The following is a 16845-nucleotide window of genomic DNA, read 5'->3' as shown; positions in this document are numbered from 1 at the left end:
ATATCATCATCATAATCAATCAAATATATAGGTGTATATATTATTATTTATCATAATCATAAACATAATCATAATCATTGGAGCAATAGCTCTTCTGGTTTTATATTGGAGCATATTACATTGGTATCGAAGTCGAAATCGAAAGAAGAAGAAACAATATACGTGTGTTTTGTAGTAACAAACAGCAGCTCTCTCGCTCTCTCTTCACTTCCGTCTCTGATAGTCAACAGGTACAGTTGCCAATCGATAACACATCATTAGCTTAGCTGCTGCACAACTGTACCCAATGTTAGCCTGCATTTCTTTCTCATTTTTTTTTTTGTCTGTGCATTTCTTTTTTATATGTATTTTTGCCTTTGCCATTGTCGGTACTTTGATTCGTTAGTTAAAGTTTAGCGTTCGATAGGTTAATTTTCGTATTATTTGTTTCGTAAGTTTTGAACTTCATTAATTTTTTTTTGGTTTTTTGTAAATTTTCTTTTATTTTTTTTTAATAAAACTTTTGTGGTTTTTTTTGTGTTTTGTTTGTTGTTTGTTCATAAAGCTTATTATCTCACATAACCTAAGACATTTCGTTCATCAAAAAATCGTTGGAAAAACCGAAACCGAAGACTAAGTTAGCTAAGTGTTGTGGATAAGATAGATTAGTTTCTTTTGGAGTTGGTAGAGGGGTGATTAAACAAAATGTATTGGAACAATTGCTATTTTTGTGTTTCATTTCTGGATTGTTGATTAATTTTTAATTTAAATAAATTTGATTTTCGTTGCATTTCTAGAACGTTGTCAAAGCGCCCGCTCCCAAGCCATAACCGCAGCCCTTGGGTCCGAAATTGCGGCTGTAGCAGGATCGGCAATAGATGTCGCCATCGGGTCCATCGTTGAGGTTCGTCGAGTCGAGGGACTTGCGGCAATCGGAGCAGTAGAAGCAACGCTTGTGCCAGATGCGACTCTTGCTGATCATCTGTTCGGCGGCAAACACAGCGAATCCGCAACGTGGACAACCGCCCGAGGTGCGTTGACCATTGAGGGGACGACCGTCGGGATATTGGATGGTCGATTCGCCGCTTGTGGAGACCAGCGTGGGGGCATGTCCATAGCCAAAGCCCTTGGGACCGTAACGCTTGCCATAGCAGGCCTTGCAGTAGATATCGCCATCGGGACCGTCGCAGGCCAGCACCGAGTCCAGGGGACGATGGCAGTCGGTGCAACTGTAGCACTTCCTGTGCCACATCTTGCCCTTGGACAGCTGCTGTTCGGCGGCAAAGACGGCGCCACCGCAACGGGGACAACCCTCGCCCTCGGGTGCCTTGATCGATGTCGTATCGGGATTGATGAAGGGGCGACTGGCGCTAATCTGATCCTCGGTTAAGCCATCGGTCTGCAGGAAACCCGAGCCGCAGGCAAAGCCATAACCATGTGGTCCCCACTTCTTGCCATAGCAAGTATTGCAGTAGACATCGCCATCGGGACCGTCGCTGGCATTGATCGAATCCAACGTCTTCTTGCAGTCTTTGCAGTTGAAGCACTTCTTGTGCCACTCGCGACCCTTGGACAGCTTCTGCTCGGCAGCAAAGACAGCGCCACCGCAACGGGGACAACCCTCGCCGGGACGCGCCTGAATCTTGCCCACATCAATGGCAGCACTCATCTGCGGAGCACCCTCATCATTGGCATAACAATCCGACTGCAAGGTGCCGCCGCCCTGACCAAAGCCATAGCCCTTGGGTCCAAACTGCTTGGCATAGCAGCCCTTGCAGTAGATGTTCTTGTCTGGAGCCTCACAGCACAGCATGGAGTCGAGACTCTTCTTGCAGGTGCCGCACTTGAAGCACTCCTTGTGCCAGCCGCGACCACGTGCCAGCATCTGTTCGGCGGCATACACATAGCCACCGCATCGGGGGCATCCCTCACCCTCCGGTGCCCGGGCAATGGCACGTGGCTCCATGCGGGCACCGTTCCTCACCGTCTCAACGCCATTCTGGAACTGTGCACCATTGTCCATGGAGAGTGTGCCGGCTCCTGTGCCAAAGCCATAACCCTTGGGTCCATATTTCCGTCCATGGCAGACCTTGCAGTACAGCTCACGCTCGTGCTCTGTGCAGTTGGTCGAGTCCAGGGATTTGTTGCACATGGAGCACTTGAAGCAATTCTTGTGGAATGAATAGCCGCCAGCCAGACGCTCCTCAGCGGCGTACACACTCTTGCTGCAACGCGGGCATTTGGGGGATTCAGTCACTTGTAGGGGCATTGTGTTTTTGATTTCTTCTATAGCTTTATATATATCCTTTTTTTTTTTGTTTGACAAATTGAGCTTTAACCACGACCTGGGGTACAACTATTTGTATCTGTATCTATGTAGTATATTATGCTTATTATCTGAAAGTGCAAACAGAGAGCAGAATTGAACATCGTCGTCATCCGTCGTAAGCTGAAGCTGGGAAGCTGAGGCTGGAGCAAAAGCTATGGTTGGTGGTTGTTGGTTGTTGGTGATGTGATTGTTATCTGATTGTGATCGGAATGATCGTGATCGATGATGTTATTCAAGCGCTAAATGAGATGGAAAAGTAACTGATCTAAAGTCTGTACTCAAAGGAATGAGTGAGTGCTGTTGTTGTGTGTTTGTGTGTGTGTACTAAATATATACACAAGATGTACTAAAAATGAGTCTACTTCTCTTATCAATCTGATTGAGTCAGTTTATCAATAACTATTGCTAAACATGTTTACATGCACGTACTAAAAATGTACTAAATTACATCGAAGGTCTGTTTCTTGAGCAGATTTATATCTGATATGGCGCTGATCTTAATTTACACATGTACTATAAATGAAGGTGTGTATCTTTAGTATCTATTAGATATCTTATCAATTGATTGAGTGAGGTGATCAAAAATTATGATCTAAAAAGTGAGTCTCGCTCATTTTAATACAAGTACTAAAACAAGAAAATGCTCTCTAAAACATGCATGTCAACTGAACAAAGCAAGAAAATCTGATCTACAGTGTGTACTCAAATCTGCGATAAACTCTCTCTGTAAATAAATACTTTAGAACGTGTACTAAAAAACATGATATTTAGAACATGTATTACTTTATTTAACTTAATTAAAAGAATAGCTAACGAAAATTTAATAAATTTGCTAATAAACTTTCAAAGAAAATTACCCAACGAAAACTACAAATATTACGTATACGCACACACACATTTATGCTATATATTTTTGATCATTTTGCTAAGAAATATTTTTTTGAAAAAGAAATGGGAAAATTAATTTGTTCATCTGGCAAACACAAAACGTGAGCAATAATTGTGTATCTATTGGGGATTGCGAGAGAAATGTTTTATAAAAATAACACAGGTGAAAGATAGATATATAGCAGACCGCAAATATGATCGGTTTATGGCCCTATGACAAATACATTTCTCTCTCCCAAACCGTCTGAGTCATTCAACGTATCTTTTGAGTCGTTTCCATGGATTAGATGTGCAAATGAAGAGCAGTGTTTACTTTATGATAACTGTGGATTAGTTAGTGCAACTGCAATATCGGTTAATAGTCACCATGCATATATATATATAAATATATAGTTAGATATATGTAGAGTCTATACCTATCCCATACACAAACACCGCGCACGACAGAAACCGAGTACTGAACTGGAAGATTGCTCAACGCAAACTAATCTATAGAATTGTGAGTGCACACGGCACACGGTGCTGAGTTTTTCCTACAACATTTTTCAGTTTTCAGTTTTTTGAGTTGATTTTGAGAAACTTTAGATGCGGAACAAATTTTTTGTTTCAGCTAATATCTCGCCAGAGAGTGGGATGGAAAAATGACTGTATGCGTTCGCTTGTTGTGCGAGTGTGTGTGTATCTCAAGGCGGTCAACGGCGTCTGTGGTTTTTCAACTTGTTCTACACACATCACACATACGCATGAAAAAGTTTTTCATTTTCCCCATTCATTTTAGCCCGTTTCTCAGTTGTTTTTTATGTGCGGTAACAGGGCGAAAATGTTGTGCGAATAGAATTTTTTTTTCAGCTTTTTTTTTTTGATTTTTTTGTTCGTTTCATTCTACGCTTTTTTCGCTGCGAATTGCACTATCATTAGCTATGATTAGCTAATTGAAAACTATAATAAGGTCTTCCAACAAGACTTTGTTTACAATTGTTGCTTTAATTTGCGATATTGGCGGTATTTTTCAATTTTTTAAACACATTGGCATAATTGAAGTTTAAACACAACATATTTCCAACTTTTTCTTTTGAAATTTTCAAGTTTTCACGCACAAAAACACACATATATTTTTATACTATACTACTCACTCCTAGGCGAGAAAAAGCTTTTCTCTAAAAAACAGATCTATAAATACGAGTACGTGGGAAATGTGTTCCCCCAATGGAGCCAACTACATTTTTCTATTCGTTCTTCGTTTTTTTCTTCTCGTTGTTGTTGTGTGTCAAAATGTGTGCCAAATTTTTATGTCGCTTCTAAAATTAAACTTCATCATATGCATTTTGGTGGCAGCTTTAACCGATATTATCAGAGCACTGCACGTATTTATATATATATTAGATATATATTTATTTGTGATGTATATGTATGAGTATGCAGTATGTATGTATATTTACTTTTCGTTCGTAATAATAAAATTTCGCAATAAAATTTTATTTGATTTCTTAATTTTACTAGAGCCTTTTGGCTTCGATTAGCAACGATTTTCGACTGAGCGCGCTAGAAAATTGTCAACTTTTTGAATGGGGGGCGCTATGTGGACTCGGGAGAAAACTGAGAATCTTCGTCTGCACACGGCACGACGATAGCGACAATGACAACGAGTTCTTTTGTCGCCGAAACGAAGCCAAACGATAGGGATGACTATATAAACAACAACAACAATAACAATAAAAACAATGTGAATAATACACGCCCAACAAATCAAATTCATATATACTCGTATATATTCTCTTATGCTTTTAGTATAATAACGTCTTGCCGTAAATTTCATCAAGAAAATTAGAAATTTTGTTTACGCAGATTGTAGGGAGTTGTCCAAAAACCTCAGAGTAATGTACGCTTTATGATCATGATCATTAATTATCTCTCTGGTTAGGTTGTCATCAATTAATTAGCCTTAACATTTGCATTCAATTAAATTTCTATTTACAACATTTTTGGCTTGCATATTTTCTTTGCATTAAAAATATATTAATGGTGCATGGGCACGTCAATCTACATCAATCAAATCGGCAAAAAGAAATAGGAAATACACAGAAATATACTCTACATATATATGTAATTTTGATGGAAAAGAATACAAAAGTTCAGAAATATCTTCAGAGTAACGATAACAGAATACCCTAGCTTAGGATTACATCAAGGAAAAATAATTTTGATATATTTTATTGTGTAGCACTTTAAAAATATGAATTTAATTATTTTAAAGTAGAACACGAAAAAAGCTTGTAACTGTAACTCGATTCAATTCAGAGATTTCAGAGATTTACTTTCGAGCTTGATCTGATCAAAAATGTCTCATTTATAGAGAGTTACACATATGTACATATATTAATTACAATTTTGAAAGAATACAGTAAATATATAGTTTTGCATTGAAATATATTGATAGTAAATTGTAATCTTAAATAATATATTAACAAATTATTTGTTTTTTCCTCTGGTTTCTTAACCAAATAATAGGTTGATATTCATACTTATAAATACAATGCTCGTTCATGTGACTCATATACCCGCACTTAGTTCGTTTGTAAAAGAGTATTATTGAGAAAAACAAGAGAAGAAAAAAACAAGAAAAACAACAACACCTCGTGTATATATATTATATAGACTTGTATTTTTCATATATACTGACGCACACCTTGTGTTTGAATATTTAAAAGATGTTCGAAAAGGTGTATGCATTAATAATTGCATTTCTACTTATAAATATGATACGAAGGTTGGCAAGGCGTCTGCGCCATTGGCTGTCTGTTGGGAGCAAGTGAAATGACTATAGAGCTATGCAAACTATTTAGTTTATCCTTTCCAATCAACTAGAGAGACTGTGAGGAATAACAGCAGAGGAGAGGAATAACAGCAAACGGTAATAACGTTGGCACTTGACAAGTTGTAGACAAGTGTACAAGATTAGAAGACCATCACTCAATGGGCAACAATGTAGCCGGTTGAAATAATGTCAGAGAATAAGAGAATTTAGGGAAAACCAAAGAGAGCACTAAAATAACTCAAGAGTTTCTCTCTCTGTTCTTCAAACTATTTTTATATATTCAGTTTAAGATAAACAAATTTTGAGATTCACTTACCCGTTTCGAGCTCTTTTCAATTTCCTTCTCGAAATCAGTTAGCGGCGTCAACGTCACGTGCACATCCTTAATAATATCCCGAAATGAGCTGCAGCAGGAAAAGTGGTATTAATTTAATAATTTTTCTTAGTTTAAACTAGGGAGTCAAAACGAAACTGAAACAGTTAAAGGGTATAAACCGATCGAAGTTGGTAACATAACTTTAAGACTTTACCAGAACGTTTGGATTTGCATTCCCTTTAACTAGAGAAAAAATTTTTTAAAAATAATTTAATAAAACTTGAATGCAGAATGAATAAGGAGACTTTTCTATGATTAAAATGACATTCTGCTTGAATATCGATTCAGTTTTGACAAAGTTATGGAAGTTTGAAGTTGGTCAGACCCTTGACCTAGCAACTTTACAAGTCCAAATTTTTGTCATATTTCGCATGATTTTTTACAAAAAAATGAAACGTCTCAGAATCAAATTTAAAGTGTAGTTTTATACTAATTATAACATAAGAAGTTGATTAAAAGTGAAAACTTGAGATTAAGAATTTTCAATTTTCAAAATTTCAAAGGGGGGACCCTTATCATTGAAATCGAGATTCAGAGGCCAAATATGTTTTTTAACAAAATAAAATAAATTTAAATGCAGAATGAATTTAGAGGCCATTCCATGATCAAAGTGATATTCCGCTTGAAAATCGGTTGAGTTTTGACACAGTTATGGAAGTTTGAAGTTGATCAGCCCCTTGTCCTAGGAGCTTTACAAGTCAAAAGGTTTGTCATATATTTTATGATATTTAACCAAAAATAAAACGTCTCAAAATCAAATTTAAAGTGTTGTTTTAGACTAATTACGATATAAGGAGTTCATTTTAAGTGAAAGCTTGAAAAAACTTAAGTTAGTTTGTTCGTTTCGTTTTGATTTTCTAATGTAAAATAGAGTTTTCGATGTTACCTATTGTGATCATCCAAGTTAATGCTGCTGCTAATTGATTTGGCCGTGTCCGCTTTGCGTTTCTTGGAAGCCGACGAGCTGCCCGATGTTAATGGTTGACTGGATGATGTTGTCGATGATGCAGTTGCCACAGACAGAGTTGACTTGCTGCTGCTACTTAAATTGGTTGAAGTATTGCTGCTGATGCCACTTGGGCCCAACACATTGCCGCTGTTGTTTGTGGACGAACCTGCGCCCGACAAGCTATCTAAATTACTTGCATTGCTATTTCCCGGAAATACAGCCGATGAATCCTTTAAGACGTGGCTGCTGCTGCTACTGCTTGAGGCATGCAACTCAGTTCCAAAACCGCCGCCCAAATTGCTCGCCAATTGCAGTTTCCCCAAAGCACCGCCCGCTGAACTTGTCGGAGCCGATGTGCTCAGGTTCTGGGCATGATTACTGTGCTCCCCCAATAAGGCAGCAGATATGCCGCTGCTGCTGCCACTGCTAGACACATGTGGCACTGCGCTGGGATGCGAATTGGAGGTGCTGTTGGCCGGCATACTGGAGGCGCTGGGCATATTGCTGCTGCTTGTAGCAATATTGTTGTTGTTGTTGCTGCTGCTGCTTGTGGCTGCGGCGGCTTCTTTAGAGCTTTCCTTGTTTTTGGATGACTTTGAGGATTTCTCTCGCGACGACGAGGATGAGGAGGACGACGATGAGGCTGATGAGTGAGAAAAACTATTGTTCGATGAATTGCTGCCACCATCCTTATCCTTGTCCTTGCTAGAACCAGAGCTCGACTGCTTTCCAATGTTTTTACTATGTTTATCCTTATAGCTGCCACTCGAGCTGCTGGCTGATGACTTGGTGCTTGAATTGCTGGGTCCCATTGTACCGCTTCCACTTCCAGAGCCAGGTACCGTGCTGCTGTTGATTGTATTGCCACTGCCAGTGTTATTGCCAGCGCTGCTGGCATGCGTGGATGCAACATTACTGCTGATATTGCTAGTTAAGCTATTGCTGACGACATTATTGTTGTTGCTGCTGGAGCCGCTGCTGCTGCTGCCGGGTGGAAAACTGCCGGCAGTTGACGTACTCCCAGCAACTCCAGCATTAGAGGAGCTCATGGGATTTGGCAGAACCGTTGACGTCGCCGAATTGCTGCCTGATGACAACGAAGATTTCCCGGATGCATTTGACTTTCGTTGCTTGGATGAGGATGAAACGTTGCCGCCGCCACCGCCGCTTGAAATGGTTGTAGAGCTTGCAGCCAGTGTGCTGCTTGTGATTTTGATGCTTGTCGCTGAGGTGGATGCTGAGTTCATAGTCGAATCGATTTCCTTCTCGGGAGACGAGCACGAATCGGAGGAGGTGTCATGTTGTACGGGTTTGTAGGGTGGTATGGTTTTGACGTTTCCGCCCTTTTTCTGCAATATATATGACAAGGCATGAGTGAATAATATTAAATCAATTGAAGCCCCACATACGCACCAATTTACTATAATGATGCTGACAGTAACCGCAGTACTTGACATTATCCAAGTAGTTGCCAGCCTCCTCGCAGAGTAGTCCCAAGCTTTGGGCGCAGGTCACATGGAATTGCTGCTTGCAATTGGCCTTGTTACACTGCATACAAGCACCGACATTGGCACGATTTGGCTTCCCAATCTCCAGGCAAATATAACAAGCTGAATGAATAGAATAAAGTTAGTGATTGGATTTAAATAGGAAATTCTAACTACTTCAAATGTGACTCACTCTTCGAGTAGCGTTCCTGCGGTATTAATGTCAGTATAATGGGCTCCATGGTGGTCACATTACCAAATCGTATCTCGGGTATGTACAGGGCACAAACCACATGGGCCCAACCGCTGGTATCCGTCTTTTTGAGGGCACCATCTCGCGAGGGGCAAATCTCACAGCGTACACGGGATGTGCGCTCCTGAGACTCGCATTTGCGACAATACCATGGTCCAGTGGGGACGGTAACGATGCCATAGCATGCCTGATGCACCGCAACGGTGCAGTTTTGGCCGTCACAGTAGACGAGCGGGTTCTCCGGCCACCCCCGCTCGTCCGAACAAACACAACAGCCGCCCACCATTTCCTTCATATCGTCCAGCTTAAACTTCTTAATTTTGATAAGTTTTCTATTCAAGTTGGTGGAGTGAATGGTGTCGTCGTTGCTGCTGGAGTCTAACAACTCCAGTTTTGCATTTAGTGATGAAGGAATTGCGTCGGTTTACACACAACAACTGCAATGAACAACAAATTTCAAATGATTAGACAGGTTATTTATTTGGAAAACTACTTGGAATTTTATCAAATTGGAGTTGATTGTCTTAAACTCTCTTAGTATCCAAAATCGATTAGTTTTTATACCCGGCATCTCCGACCCTATAAGGCATATGGCCGATATAGCCATGTGTGTCTGTCCGTCTGTCCGAATGAACAAAAGGATCTCCGAGACTATAAAAGATAGAGATACCAAACTTTCACTTACAGACTTCTATATACCCCACGCAGATCAAGTTTGTTTCAAATTTAAACCACGCCCCCTTCCGACCCCGCAAATAGCGAAAAACCACCACACTCACAGTAATTAAGAGTATTCGTTTTTTTGTGATAGTTAACGTTATCTATTATCCCACTGAATCGCATCAAGATCGGACAAGTAGAACGGCAGTTATGGAGAATAAAAGTATTCAGTGCAAAACAAGTATTTTCTTTAAAGTACTTTTATATATATTGAAGTAAGTAACGGGTATCCTATGGTCGGGATCTCGACTATAGCCTTTCCGACTAGTTAGATATCGATCTGGCAAGACTCACAATTTATTTATTGTTAATTTATATAAGAACGAATTTAAATAGGTCAAGAATCTTACCAATAAATGAGTATATTGGGTTAATTGACACGTGCGAACAGTCAATCAACCTGAAGCAGCGAATTAAGCTGGAAAAAAACAACAACACGAAAACTGATTATTTACGTGATACAAAGTGCAATGTATGTGTATACGATATATCGATTAATTGCGTTATCGATGATAATTGTGCGCTATTGAGATATTGACAATTTGCCATTGCAGGTGTTGCCATATATGCAAGGTCATTAGCGCATTCATAAACAGCAAAAAGTATAACAATAACAACATGGGCCGGTTTATTTATTATTAAATAATACTTAACGTCAATTCAATATGCGTGCGAGTGAGATAGCATATGCATACAATTTACACAATTGTACATTCATTTGTATGTATGTATGTGTGCGGTTTTGTTTGCAAAACACGAAAACATTCACATACAAATACACACACACACACACACGGCACGGCACATGAGTATGTACATAAGTTCTCAATGTCAAGGTATATTTTGTTGCTGACACCAACGCACTTTGTACAGATATTATTGTTGTATTTGCATTTTTTTTTATATTGAGGACACACAATTTATGACGATAACATATCGGCGGAATCACAAATCGATCGCACATAAAAATACCAACAAATTTCGGTTACGTGCTCGCACTGATCACACACACACACAGAGACAAACTCAAGCGAGCGGATGAGCATTCCACTGTTTTGGTTAGTTCATTGAACTTGTCGGTGGCCACAAAACAAAATGTTGGTTTTTTTTCTTCTTTGTACGGTGTAAACAAAGCCAAAGTCAAAAATAAAACTATGTACAAATTCTACACATATTTACACTATGTATACTAATTTTGAACCACGGTACCATTTTGTTTAGATAATTAGCACAAATAATTATGCACATGTATATGTGGGTCGCATCTGCATGGATTTTAGGATTGCAACAACAACAATAACACATAATCATAATATACCGACAACCGAGTGACATGCGGGCTTTCATTCATGTTTCGTGTATGTATGTGTACCTTGTTTATGTGTATGTGTGTGTATGCGGGTGTCTGGTTGTACCGTTATTGGGTCAACGTGTTGCCAACTGCCGAAAACGCAGTGACAGCGATGCGCGTGTTGCCAACTGCTTGTGAGAGAAACGTTAACAGTGTAAGTGTAAATAAAAGAACTAAACACATATATACACACACACGTACACAAGCACACACACAACGCGAACGTTCACATAAAACGATAAAACGAGGCCGCCCCGCACGCAGCTTTTGTAATGTTTACAATACCACTGTGGGGCAGGGGAAGCGGCAGAGCAATGCACTCTCGATACGAACGCCTACGAGCAGACAGATACATACAGAGATTAGATGTACATATGTATATATATACACGAATGTTTGTATGTGGCATGTATATGTACATTGTATATAAAGCAAAATGCCGCATAATGGGGCGCATTGGGGGAGGAATGTAGCGGCACTCTATATATGTATGCATATGTATATCTATATATGCTTGTATATTTTCATCACTTGCAAGATGCTTTTAACGGGCTGGGGATGGGATGGGCTGGACTGGTCTGGAGTTGGAGCAGGCAGGCGAGAGCGAGGGTGGTTTGTGTTCCGCTTTCACACTTAAAGCATGCCACACAATTCAATTTCAACCAGTTTTCCACAAAAATGTGTGTATACCCGAGAAGTTGAAATTATTGATTTTCTTTCGATTTAATTTAAATTAACTAGCCAAAGTCACTTTAAAACGTCATCACATTCACTGGCAGGGTGAAAATTAAACCCAAGACAGCAACAAAAACAAAAATAAGAATGAAAAAAAAACATCAAAAACTAGTTTGAGAGCAAAAACAACATAAAAATGCGCGCGGTCAAAGTGGTCAAGCAACGCAAAGCGGCACACGCACACACACACACGTACACACTTAGAAAATCAAGAAGGAATAAAAGAAATATATGTTTAGGGAGCGGCAGCAGGCCCACCGACAGCGATTGGGCGTCTAAAACTTGAAATTCTAACGAATTGCGTTTGTTATTTTCATGTACGCACTGTAGTTTCTTATTGGAAGAAATCTCTTATAGCATAAATATTGATTTTCTTTTACCAGAGGCACTTGTCACTTTTTCTTTTCAAATTTGCAATTATCTTGGCTTTTTTCCGAAATGATCTGTGATTTGCTTAGTTTTTTTTCACTTTTTCTTTGGAGCCGGACAGTGACGGTTGAGCCGCCCACGAGTTACAACGCACGCAAGTAAAATAATCAACACACGAAAAAAGGCGCTGAACATCCACCAGCAACAACAACAACAGCAGTAATATGCACGAGTATTTACCTTGTAACTTGTTTGTTGTTGTTTCGCTCGCACAGCAACTCAAGTCAAAGGTACGTCTGACAGAGACAACAACACCTGCACACTCACTCACTGTATACAAATGCAGTTTCTCGAAGACGTTTTCAACCTGCGCGACACATTTACAAGACTAACAATTTTTATAACGTTTTGGAGTTACCGAATGCAACAACAATTGCGAAGTTCGTTCTAGATTAACAACTTTTACAACGTTTTCGGACCACCACTGCTGCGACCGTGACTCGCAAGCAACAAACCACTGTTGCCAACTTAGCTATTTCATAGCTAGATGTGGTTATTTTCAGAGTTCGTTTTGCTAGAAAATTTCAATATTGCTATTAGCTGAAAGTCTGGCTATTTTAAATATATATTCAGCTAAGTTTTTCTGGTGAGACTGTGAAAAAGTGCCCACAAAAACAAATTTAGATGTTTTCCAGCCAGAAACAGCTATTTATTTCTTTAAAAAGTTGGCAACAGCGGTTGTGAATGTTTTTTAAACGTTGCCACCTGGCAGAAAAAGTTGTCTCTCTTTTTCAACGTTACCACCTGTCACCATTTTACAAACAAAGCAGCTTGTTCACTTTTATGATTAGTTCAATTCATGATGAAGTTTCTTAATGGCTCAATTGAAATTAGTCCGAACGATTTGATTAACGCCGACTCCGGTAATAAAAAAAGCGGGCGCACAATTCAAATGTGAACTTATTCTTAGTTCGAAATTATATAATAAAGGTTATTACTTATATGCATTTCGGGAGCTCATCGCTCCTCGACGGAGTAAGTGTACAACTGAGTTTAGTGCCATTTCATCAAAAATTTCAACAAACAATATCTGTCAATATTTTTAAAATTCTAGCTTTAAATGCCAAAAGATCCTTTTGTTTTTGAAAAGGATACTTTTGACAAAGTAAATCACATTTTCAAGTGATATCCTATTACGAACTCCAAAAGTCTGGCAACGTTCAAGTAAACGGCAACTCCTTTCTATGCCAGGTGGCAAAGTCTTTCAAAAACAGTTGCAACAGCTGTTGGGGAAAAATCAATTTTGCAAATCCGTCTGTGTCTGTGCATAACTGATTTAAAGCAGAAGAAAATGTCCTCTAACGCCGATTGTTTTATTGTGCTACCCGCTAACTGTGCATCTGGCTCTCTAATTTTTGGCCGCAATGCGGAGGACGCAACAGCAGTGGGCGGTGTAGGCGTGTCATCGGAAATTTGCTACTATGATGTCAGCGACGTGTTAGAGGGGAAGGTAAGAGAAGCTTAACAAAAGTAAAAAATGAGTCATCGTGAATACATGTTACTTGCAACATAATCAGACTGATGGCGGCGCCACTTTTGAGCCAGCTGGCGATGCCCTACGTGTTATATTGCAAAAACCCAAACCCGGCCTTTGGGGCGGAGATTTTGGAGCCAACGATCGGGGTGTGGCTATTGGGCTTACCTGGAGCGATGGCCAAGAGGAAGCAAAGGACAGTGACAGCTTGCTGGGCACAGACATTGTGCGGTAGGTTGACTTGGCTAAAAAACATGCAAAGTAACATATGTACTTATTGAAACCTTGTTGTTTCTTTGCAGCATTGTTTTGGCCGAGTCCAATGAGGTAGAGGCAGCCGTGGATCTTATTGGCAGTTTGGTGGCAAAGCACAGCAACGACGGGAGCAAACTCAACTTTGTAGTATGTGATCCGAGTGCTGCCTGGATATTGAGCAGTGCGGGAAAAGTCTGGGCAGCTGAGAAGCTGCAAGCCACCTGGCAGAGGTTACCCAGCGGTGGTCTGACTGTAACCAATACGATTGATAAGTCTAGCGAGGGTTTAGATACGGCCGCTAGCTTTGCCGCTGCTCACGATGCGGAGGCGCAGGCGCCTGAAGCAGAATGGTGCGGTCCAAAGCCGGATGGAGATGCAACTTACACGCAACAGGATATGTTTGAGACACTACGCTCGGCGAGCGGAGATGGCTCACGTGGTGCAACCGTGTCGGTGCTGAGCTCTAAGGGTAGCTCAATCTCATGCCATTGGTTCACTGGCACGCCAAATGCTGCCGAGTCTGTGTTCAAGCCGTTTGTGTTTGCGCCCAAGCCTCGTATTTCTCCATTGACTCAGGTGCAGTCGGATGCGGAGCAGACATTGCTGCATAGCCTTCATGCCAATCGAAAGCCAGCTGCGTTGGAGCACTTGAGGAGCTTGGAACGCTCCTGTGTTGATGAATTAAACAATTACTTTTCGCTACAGGATCATGCCAGCGATGAGCTGGACGAGCTGCTCAAGGATTGCGTTGAGGCGGAAGTCAAATTCTATCGCTAAACGTTGCATTCAACAATTATGATATATTGATATTTACCTAGCTTGCAACCATGACGACGCTCGATGCTCTTTTGAGCGATTCGCTCCGATTCGTTTCGACTTGTGCATTTTATATTATATATTCATAAGAACGTCTTAAAAAATTGATAGGATACTCCAAAGCTGTTCATCCGTGCAATGCAATCTCCAAATATTTATGAATTTTCATCTTTATATAATTTCATTTTTTGTGTTAGTTTTGTGTATTCTTATGTTTATGCATTAACGTGATATTTATTATATATATATTATTATGTAACTCTTTGTCTCCTATGTGAAATCTCGATCTTGATTTTAAAGTATTATGCATTTCATTCCATATTTTTGGTTGCACTTACGGCTACTAAAAGATTTAAATACTTGCATTAAAATAAAAATATATACATATTAAATATACATAAAATACATATATATAATATAGCTCTCAAATAAACGCATAAAAAGCTGCATTTATACAAATATTATCTGTTACATTTTTTATTACAAATTTTCTAGCATTTTAAACAGATTCTACAACCAGATTCGTTTTAAATATTGTATTCTCATTGTGGAGAGCCTCCAGTTTGGTTATCTCAAAGGCCTGATAGACCTCTCGAAAATCCATTATATTCCGGGGGGAACTGTCCTTCCAGAAACGATCAAACTCGAAGAATAAATAGCAATAAAGCTTATGAAAATCTTCAATTGTACTAAAGTTTTGCTTATGTAGCGCCACCTGATTGTAAAAGTGCGTCTTGGCTGCTCCCGTACGAAGTAAATTGAATGCCAGGGCGGTGAGATTGATGCCAACAATGGCGTAGGTGTAGCCCAGCGTGGGGTGCATCGAGTGCAGGAGGACATGCTTGGCAGCATCGTTGTAGGCACTTGCAAAGTATAGTAGATTCTCTAGTCCCAACATGCCCATGCCGCGAAAGTCCGTCTTTGGATCATCACCTTGAAAGCCAATCTCTTGCCATTGCTTTGAGATGCGTCCAGTGAGTGGATCTTCCGGCATCAACAGCTGCCATAACTCCAATAGTTTCTGCTCGTGCTCCAAGTTATCCGAATCGTAGGACTCAGCGCGCAGCTCTTCCACATGATGCATTAAACGCTTATATCCCCAAATTGTAGTGACGCAATTCCCAAAAAGTCTACCGAAATCTGGATGAACATTATTCTTGATTCGCTTCACACGCGACACAACTTGAACAGCGCGGGGAGCTGCAAGGGCAAAGGGCAATAATCATTAGTAGGCAATTATGTATATTAAATGCTGACTCACCAAAGTAAAGCAACTCTTTGTCCGAAACATAGGGCGCTGCTTCATCCAGTTCCCTTAACAGAGTCTTTATTTCTGGCTGCTTGGATTGAAAAAGGGATCTTTCGATTTGGCGGCATCTCGATGCACCTGCCCTTGCTCCGTAGCAGATTCGCTGGAGCTCCGAGAGGCGGGTAAACACATGCAGAAACCACTTAATAAATGGCCTTATATAGCTAAAGATGAATGGCAGTATTTTATCCAATATAAACATTTTGCGACTCTTTAGCTTTTCTGGCAAATTGACTAATTAACGTTTGTTTAGCACTGCGTTGTCATGACAACATGTTGGCCATTTTTCTTGAGCATAAAATACAAATTAATTTGGCTGTAATTTACAGTATATAAGCAGGTACGATTCTTAATTTTGCAACAACTTTTGGCTATATTTAATATTAGGTCTTTGTTGTTTTTTTAGTAATTGCGTTGTAGCAGTGCTGTAAAAGTATGCAATTTATTTCAGCTGTTGACAGTGCTGCCAACTTTTTGAACGGAGTAATGGCTGGAAATCATTTTTGCGAGCACTTTTGCATTTCAAATAGCCAGAGCTAGCCATAAAATAGTTAAGTTGGCAACAGTGGCTGTTAAGTTAAAATATGACTCTTTACAGCACAAGAATCTAAACTACATTTGTAAAACAGCTGTTTCAGCTATTTTTTTCCTCCAAAAAATTGGCGACACATGTGATGTCG

The 16845-nt window shown here is 39.9% G+C and overlaps 4 protein-coding genes across 5 annotated transcripts in view; 1 reads left to right on the top strand and 3 right to left on the bottom strand.

Moving 5' to 3' along the window:
• Window positions 1–12772, bottom strand: part of LOC117791110 (protein AF-10) — a 31209-nt gene extending 18437 nt beyond the window's left edge. The window contains exons 1-6 of the mRNA XM_034630769.1: window positions 12492–12772; window positions 10147–10214; window positions 9017–9513; window positions 8750–8946; window positions 7274–8685; window positions 6328–6415 (exon numbers count right to left, since the gene is read on the bottom strand). Coding sequence (XP_034486660.1) covers window positions 6328–6415; window positions 7274–8685; window positions 8750–8946; window positions 9017–9371 — 2052 coding nt within the window. The 5' untranslated portion in view covers window positions 9372–9513; window positions 10147–10214; window positions 12492–12772. The remainder of the gene's footprint in view (window positions 1–6327; window positions 6416–7273; window positions 8686–8749; window positions 8947–9016; window positions 9514–10146; window positions 10215–12491) is intronic.
• LOC117791111 (muscle LIM protein Mlp84B) lies at window positions 121–4780 on the bottom strand. Of its 2 annotated transcripts, none has more exons than XM_034630771.1 (2): window positions 4636–4780; window positions 121–2376 (listed from the first exon to the last, which is right to left on the bottom strand). In XM_034630771.1, exon 2 carries the CDS (start codon window positions 2246–2248, stop codon window positions 773–775), a length of 1476 nt encoding a protein of 491 aa, XP_034486662.1. In that variant the 5' UTR covers window positions 2249–2376; window positions 4636–4780; the 3' UTR covers window positions 121–772. The 2 variants fall into 2 exon arrangements, with proteins under 2 accessions (XP_034486662.1, XP_034486661.1); XM_034630770.1 differs by lacking the exon at window positions 4636–4780 and adding an exon at window positions 3613–3697.
• Window positions 12773–13492: 720 nt separating the features above from the next.
• LOC117791386 (secernin-3) lies at window positions 13493–15112 on the top strand. The gene is made up of 3 exons (XM_034631119.1): window positions 13493–13761; window positions 13829–14016; window positions 14088–15112. The coding sequence occupies exons 1-3, from the start codon at window positions 13603–13605 to the stop codon at window positions 14815–14817; spliced, it is 1077 nt and encodes a 358-aa protein (XP_034487010.1). The 5' UTR covers window positions 13493–13602; the 3' UTR covers window positions 14818–15112.
• A 189-nt stretch (window positions 15113–15301) lies between these two features.
• Window positions 15302–16566, bottom strand: LOC117791387 (ELMO domain-containing protein 2). The gene is made up of 2 exons (XM_034631121.1): window positions 16118–16566; window positions 15302–16056 (listed from the first exon to the last, which is right to left on the bottom strand). Exons 1-2 carry the CDS (start codon window positions 16365–16367, stop codon window positions 15356–15358), a joined length of 951 nt encoding a protein of 316 aa, XP_034487012.1. The 5' UTR covers window positions 16368–16566; the 3' UTR covers window positions 15302–15355.
• Between the last annotated feature and the right edge of the window lie 279 nt (window positions 16567–16845).

The sequence above is a fragment of the Drosophila innubila genome, assembly GCF_004354385.1.
Source record: "Drosophila innubila isolate TH190305 chromosome 3R unlocalized genomic scaffold, UK_Dinn_1.0 2_E_3R, whole genome shotgun sequence".
Taxonomy (NCBI): Eukaryota; Metazoa; Arthropoda; class Insecta; order Diptera; family Drosophilidae; genus Drosophila; species Drosophila innubila.
Note: the sequence above shows the minus strand (reverse complement) of the source record. Positions and strands in the feature narration are given on the sequence as shown.

What these genes read in the sequence shown, in the direction of transcription:
- LOC117791111 (XM_034630771.1), bottom strand. Translation starts at nt 2,248, where the DNA reads ATGCCCCTACAAGTGACTGAATCCCCCAAATGCCCGCGTTGCAGCAAG.
- LOC117791386 (XM_034631119.1), top strand. Translation starts at nt 13,603, where the DNA reads ATGTCCTCTAACGCCGATTGTTTTATTGTGCTACCCGCTAACTGTGCA. An exon ending in GCGACGTGTTAGAGGGGAAG is followed by an intron (nt 13,762 to 13,828) that starts GTAAGAGAAGCT and finishes CAACATAATCAG; the next exon opens with ACTGATGGCGGCGCCACTTT. An exon ending in CTGGGCACAGACATTGTGCG is followed by an intron (nt 14,017 to 14,087) that starts GTAGGTTGACTT and finishes GTTTCTTTGCAG; the next exon opens with CATTGTTTTGGCCGAGTCCA.
- LOC117791387 (XM_034631121.1), bottom strand. Translation starts at nt 16,367, where the DNA reads ATGTTTATATTGGATAAAATACTGCCATTCATCTTTAGCTATATAAGG. An exon ending in CAAAGAGTTGCTTTACTTTG is followed by an intron (nt 16,057 to 16,117) that starts GTGAGTCAGCAT and finishes TTGCCCTTGCAG; the next exon opens with CTCCCCGCGCTGTTCAAGTT.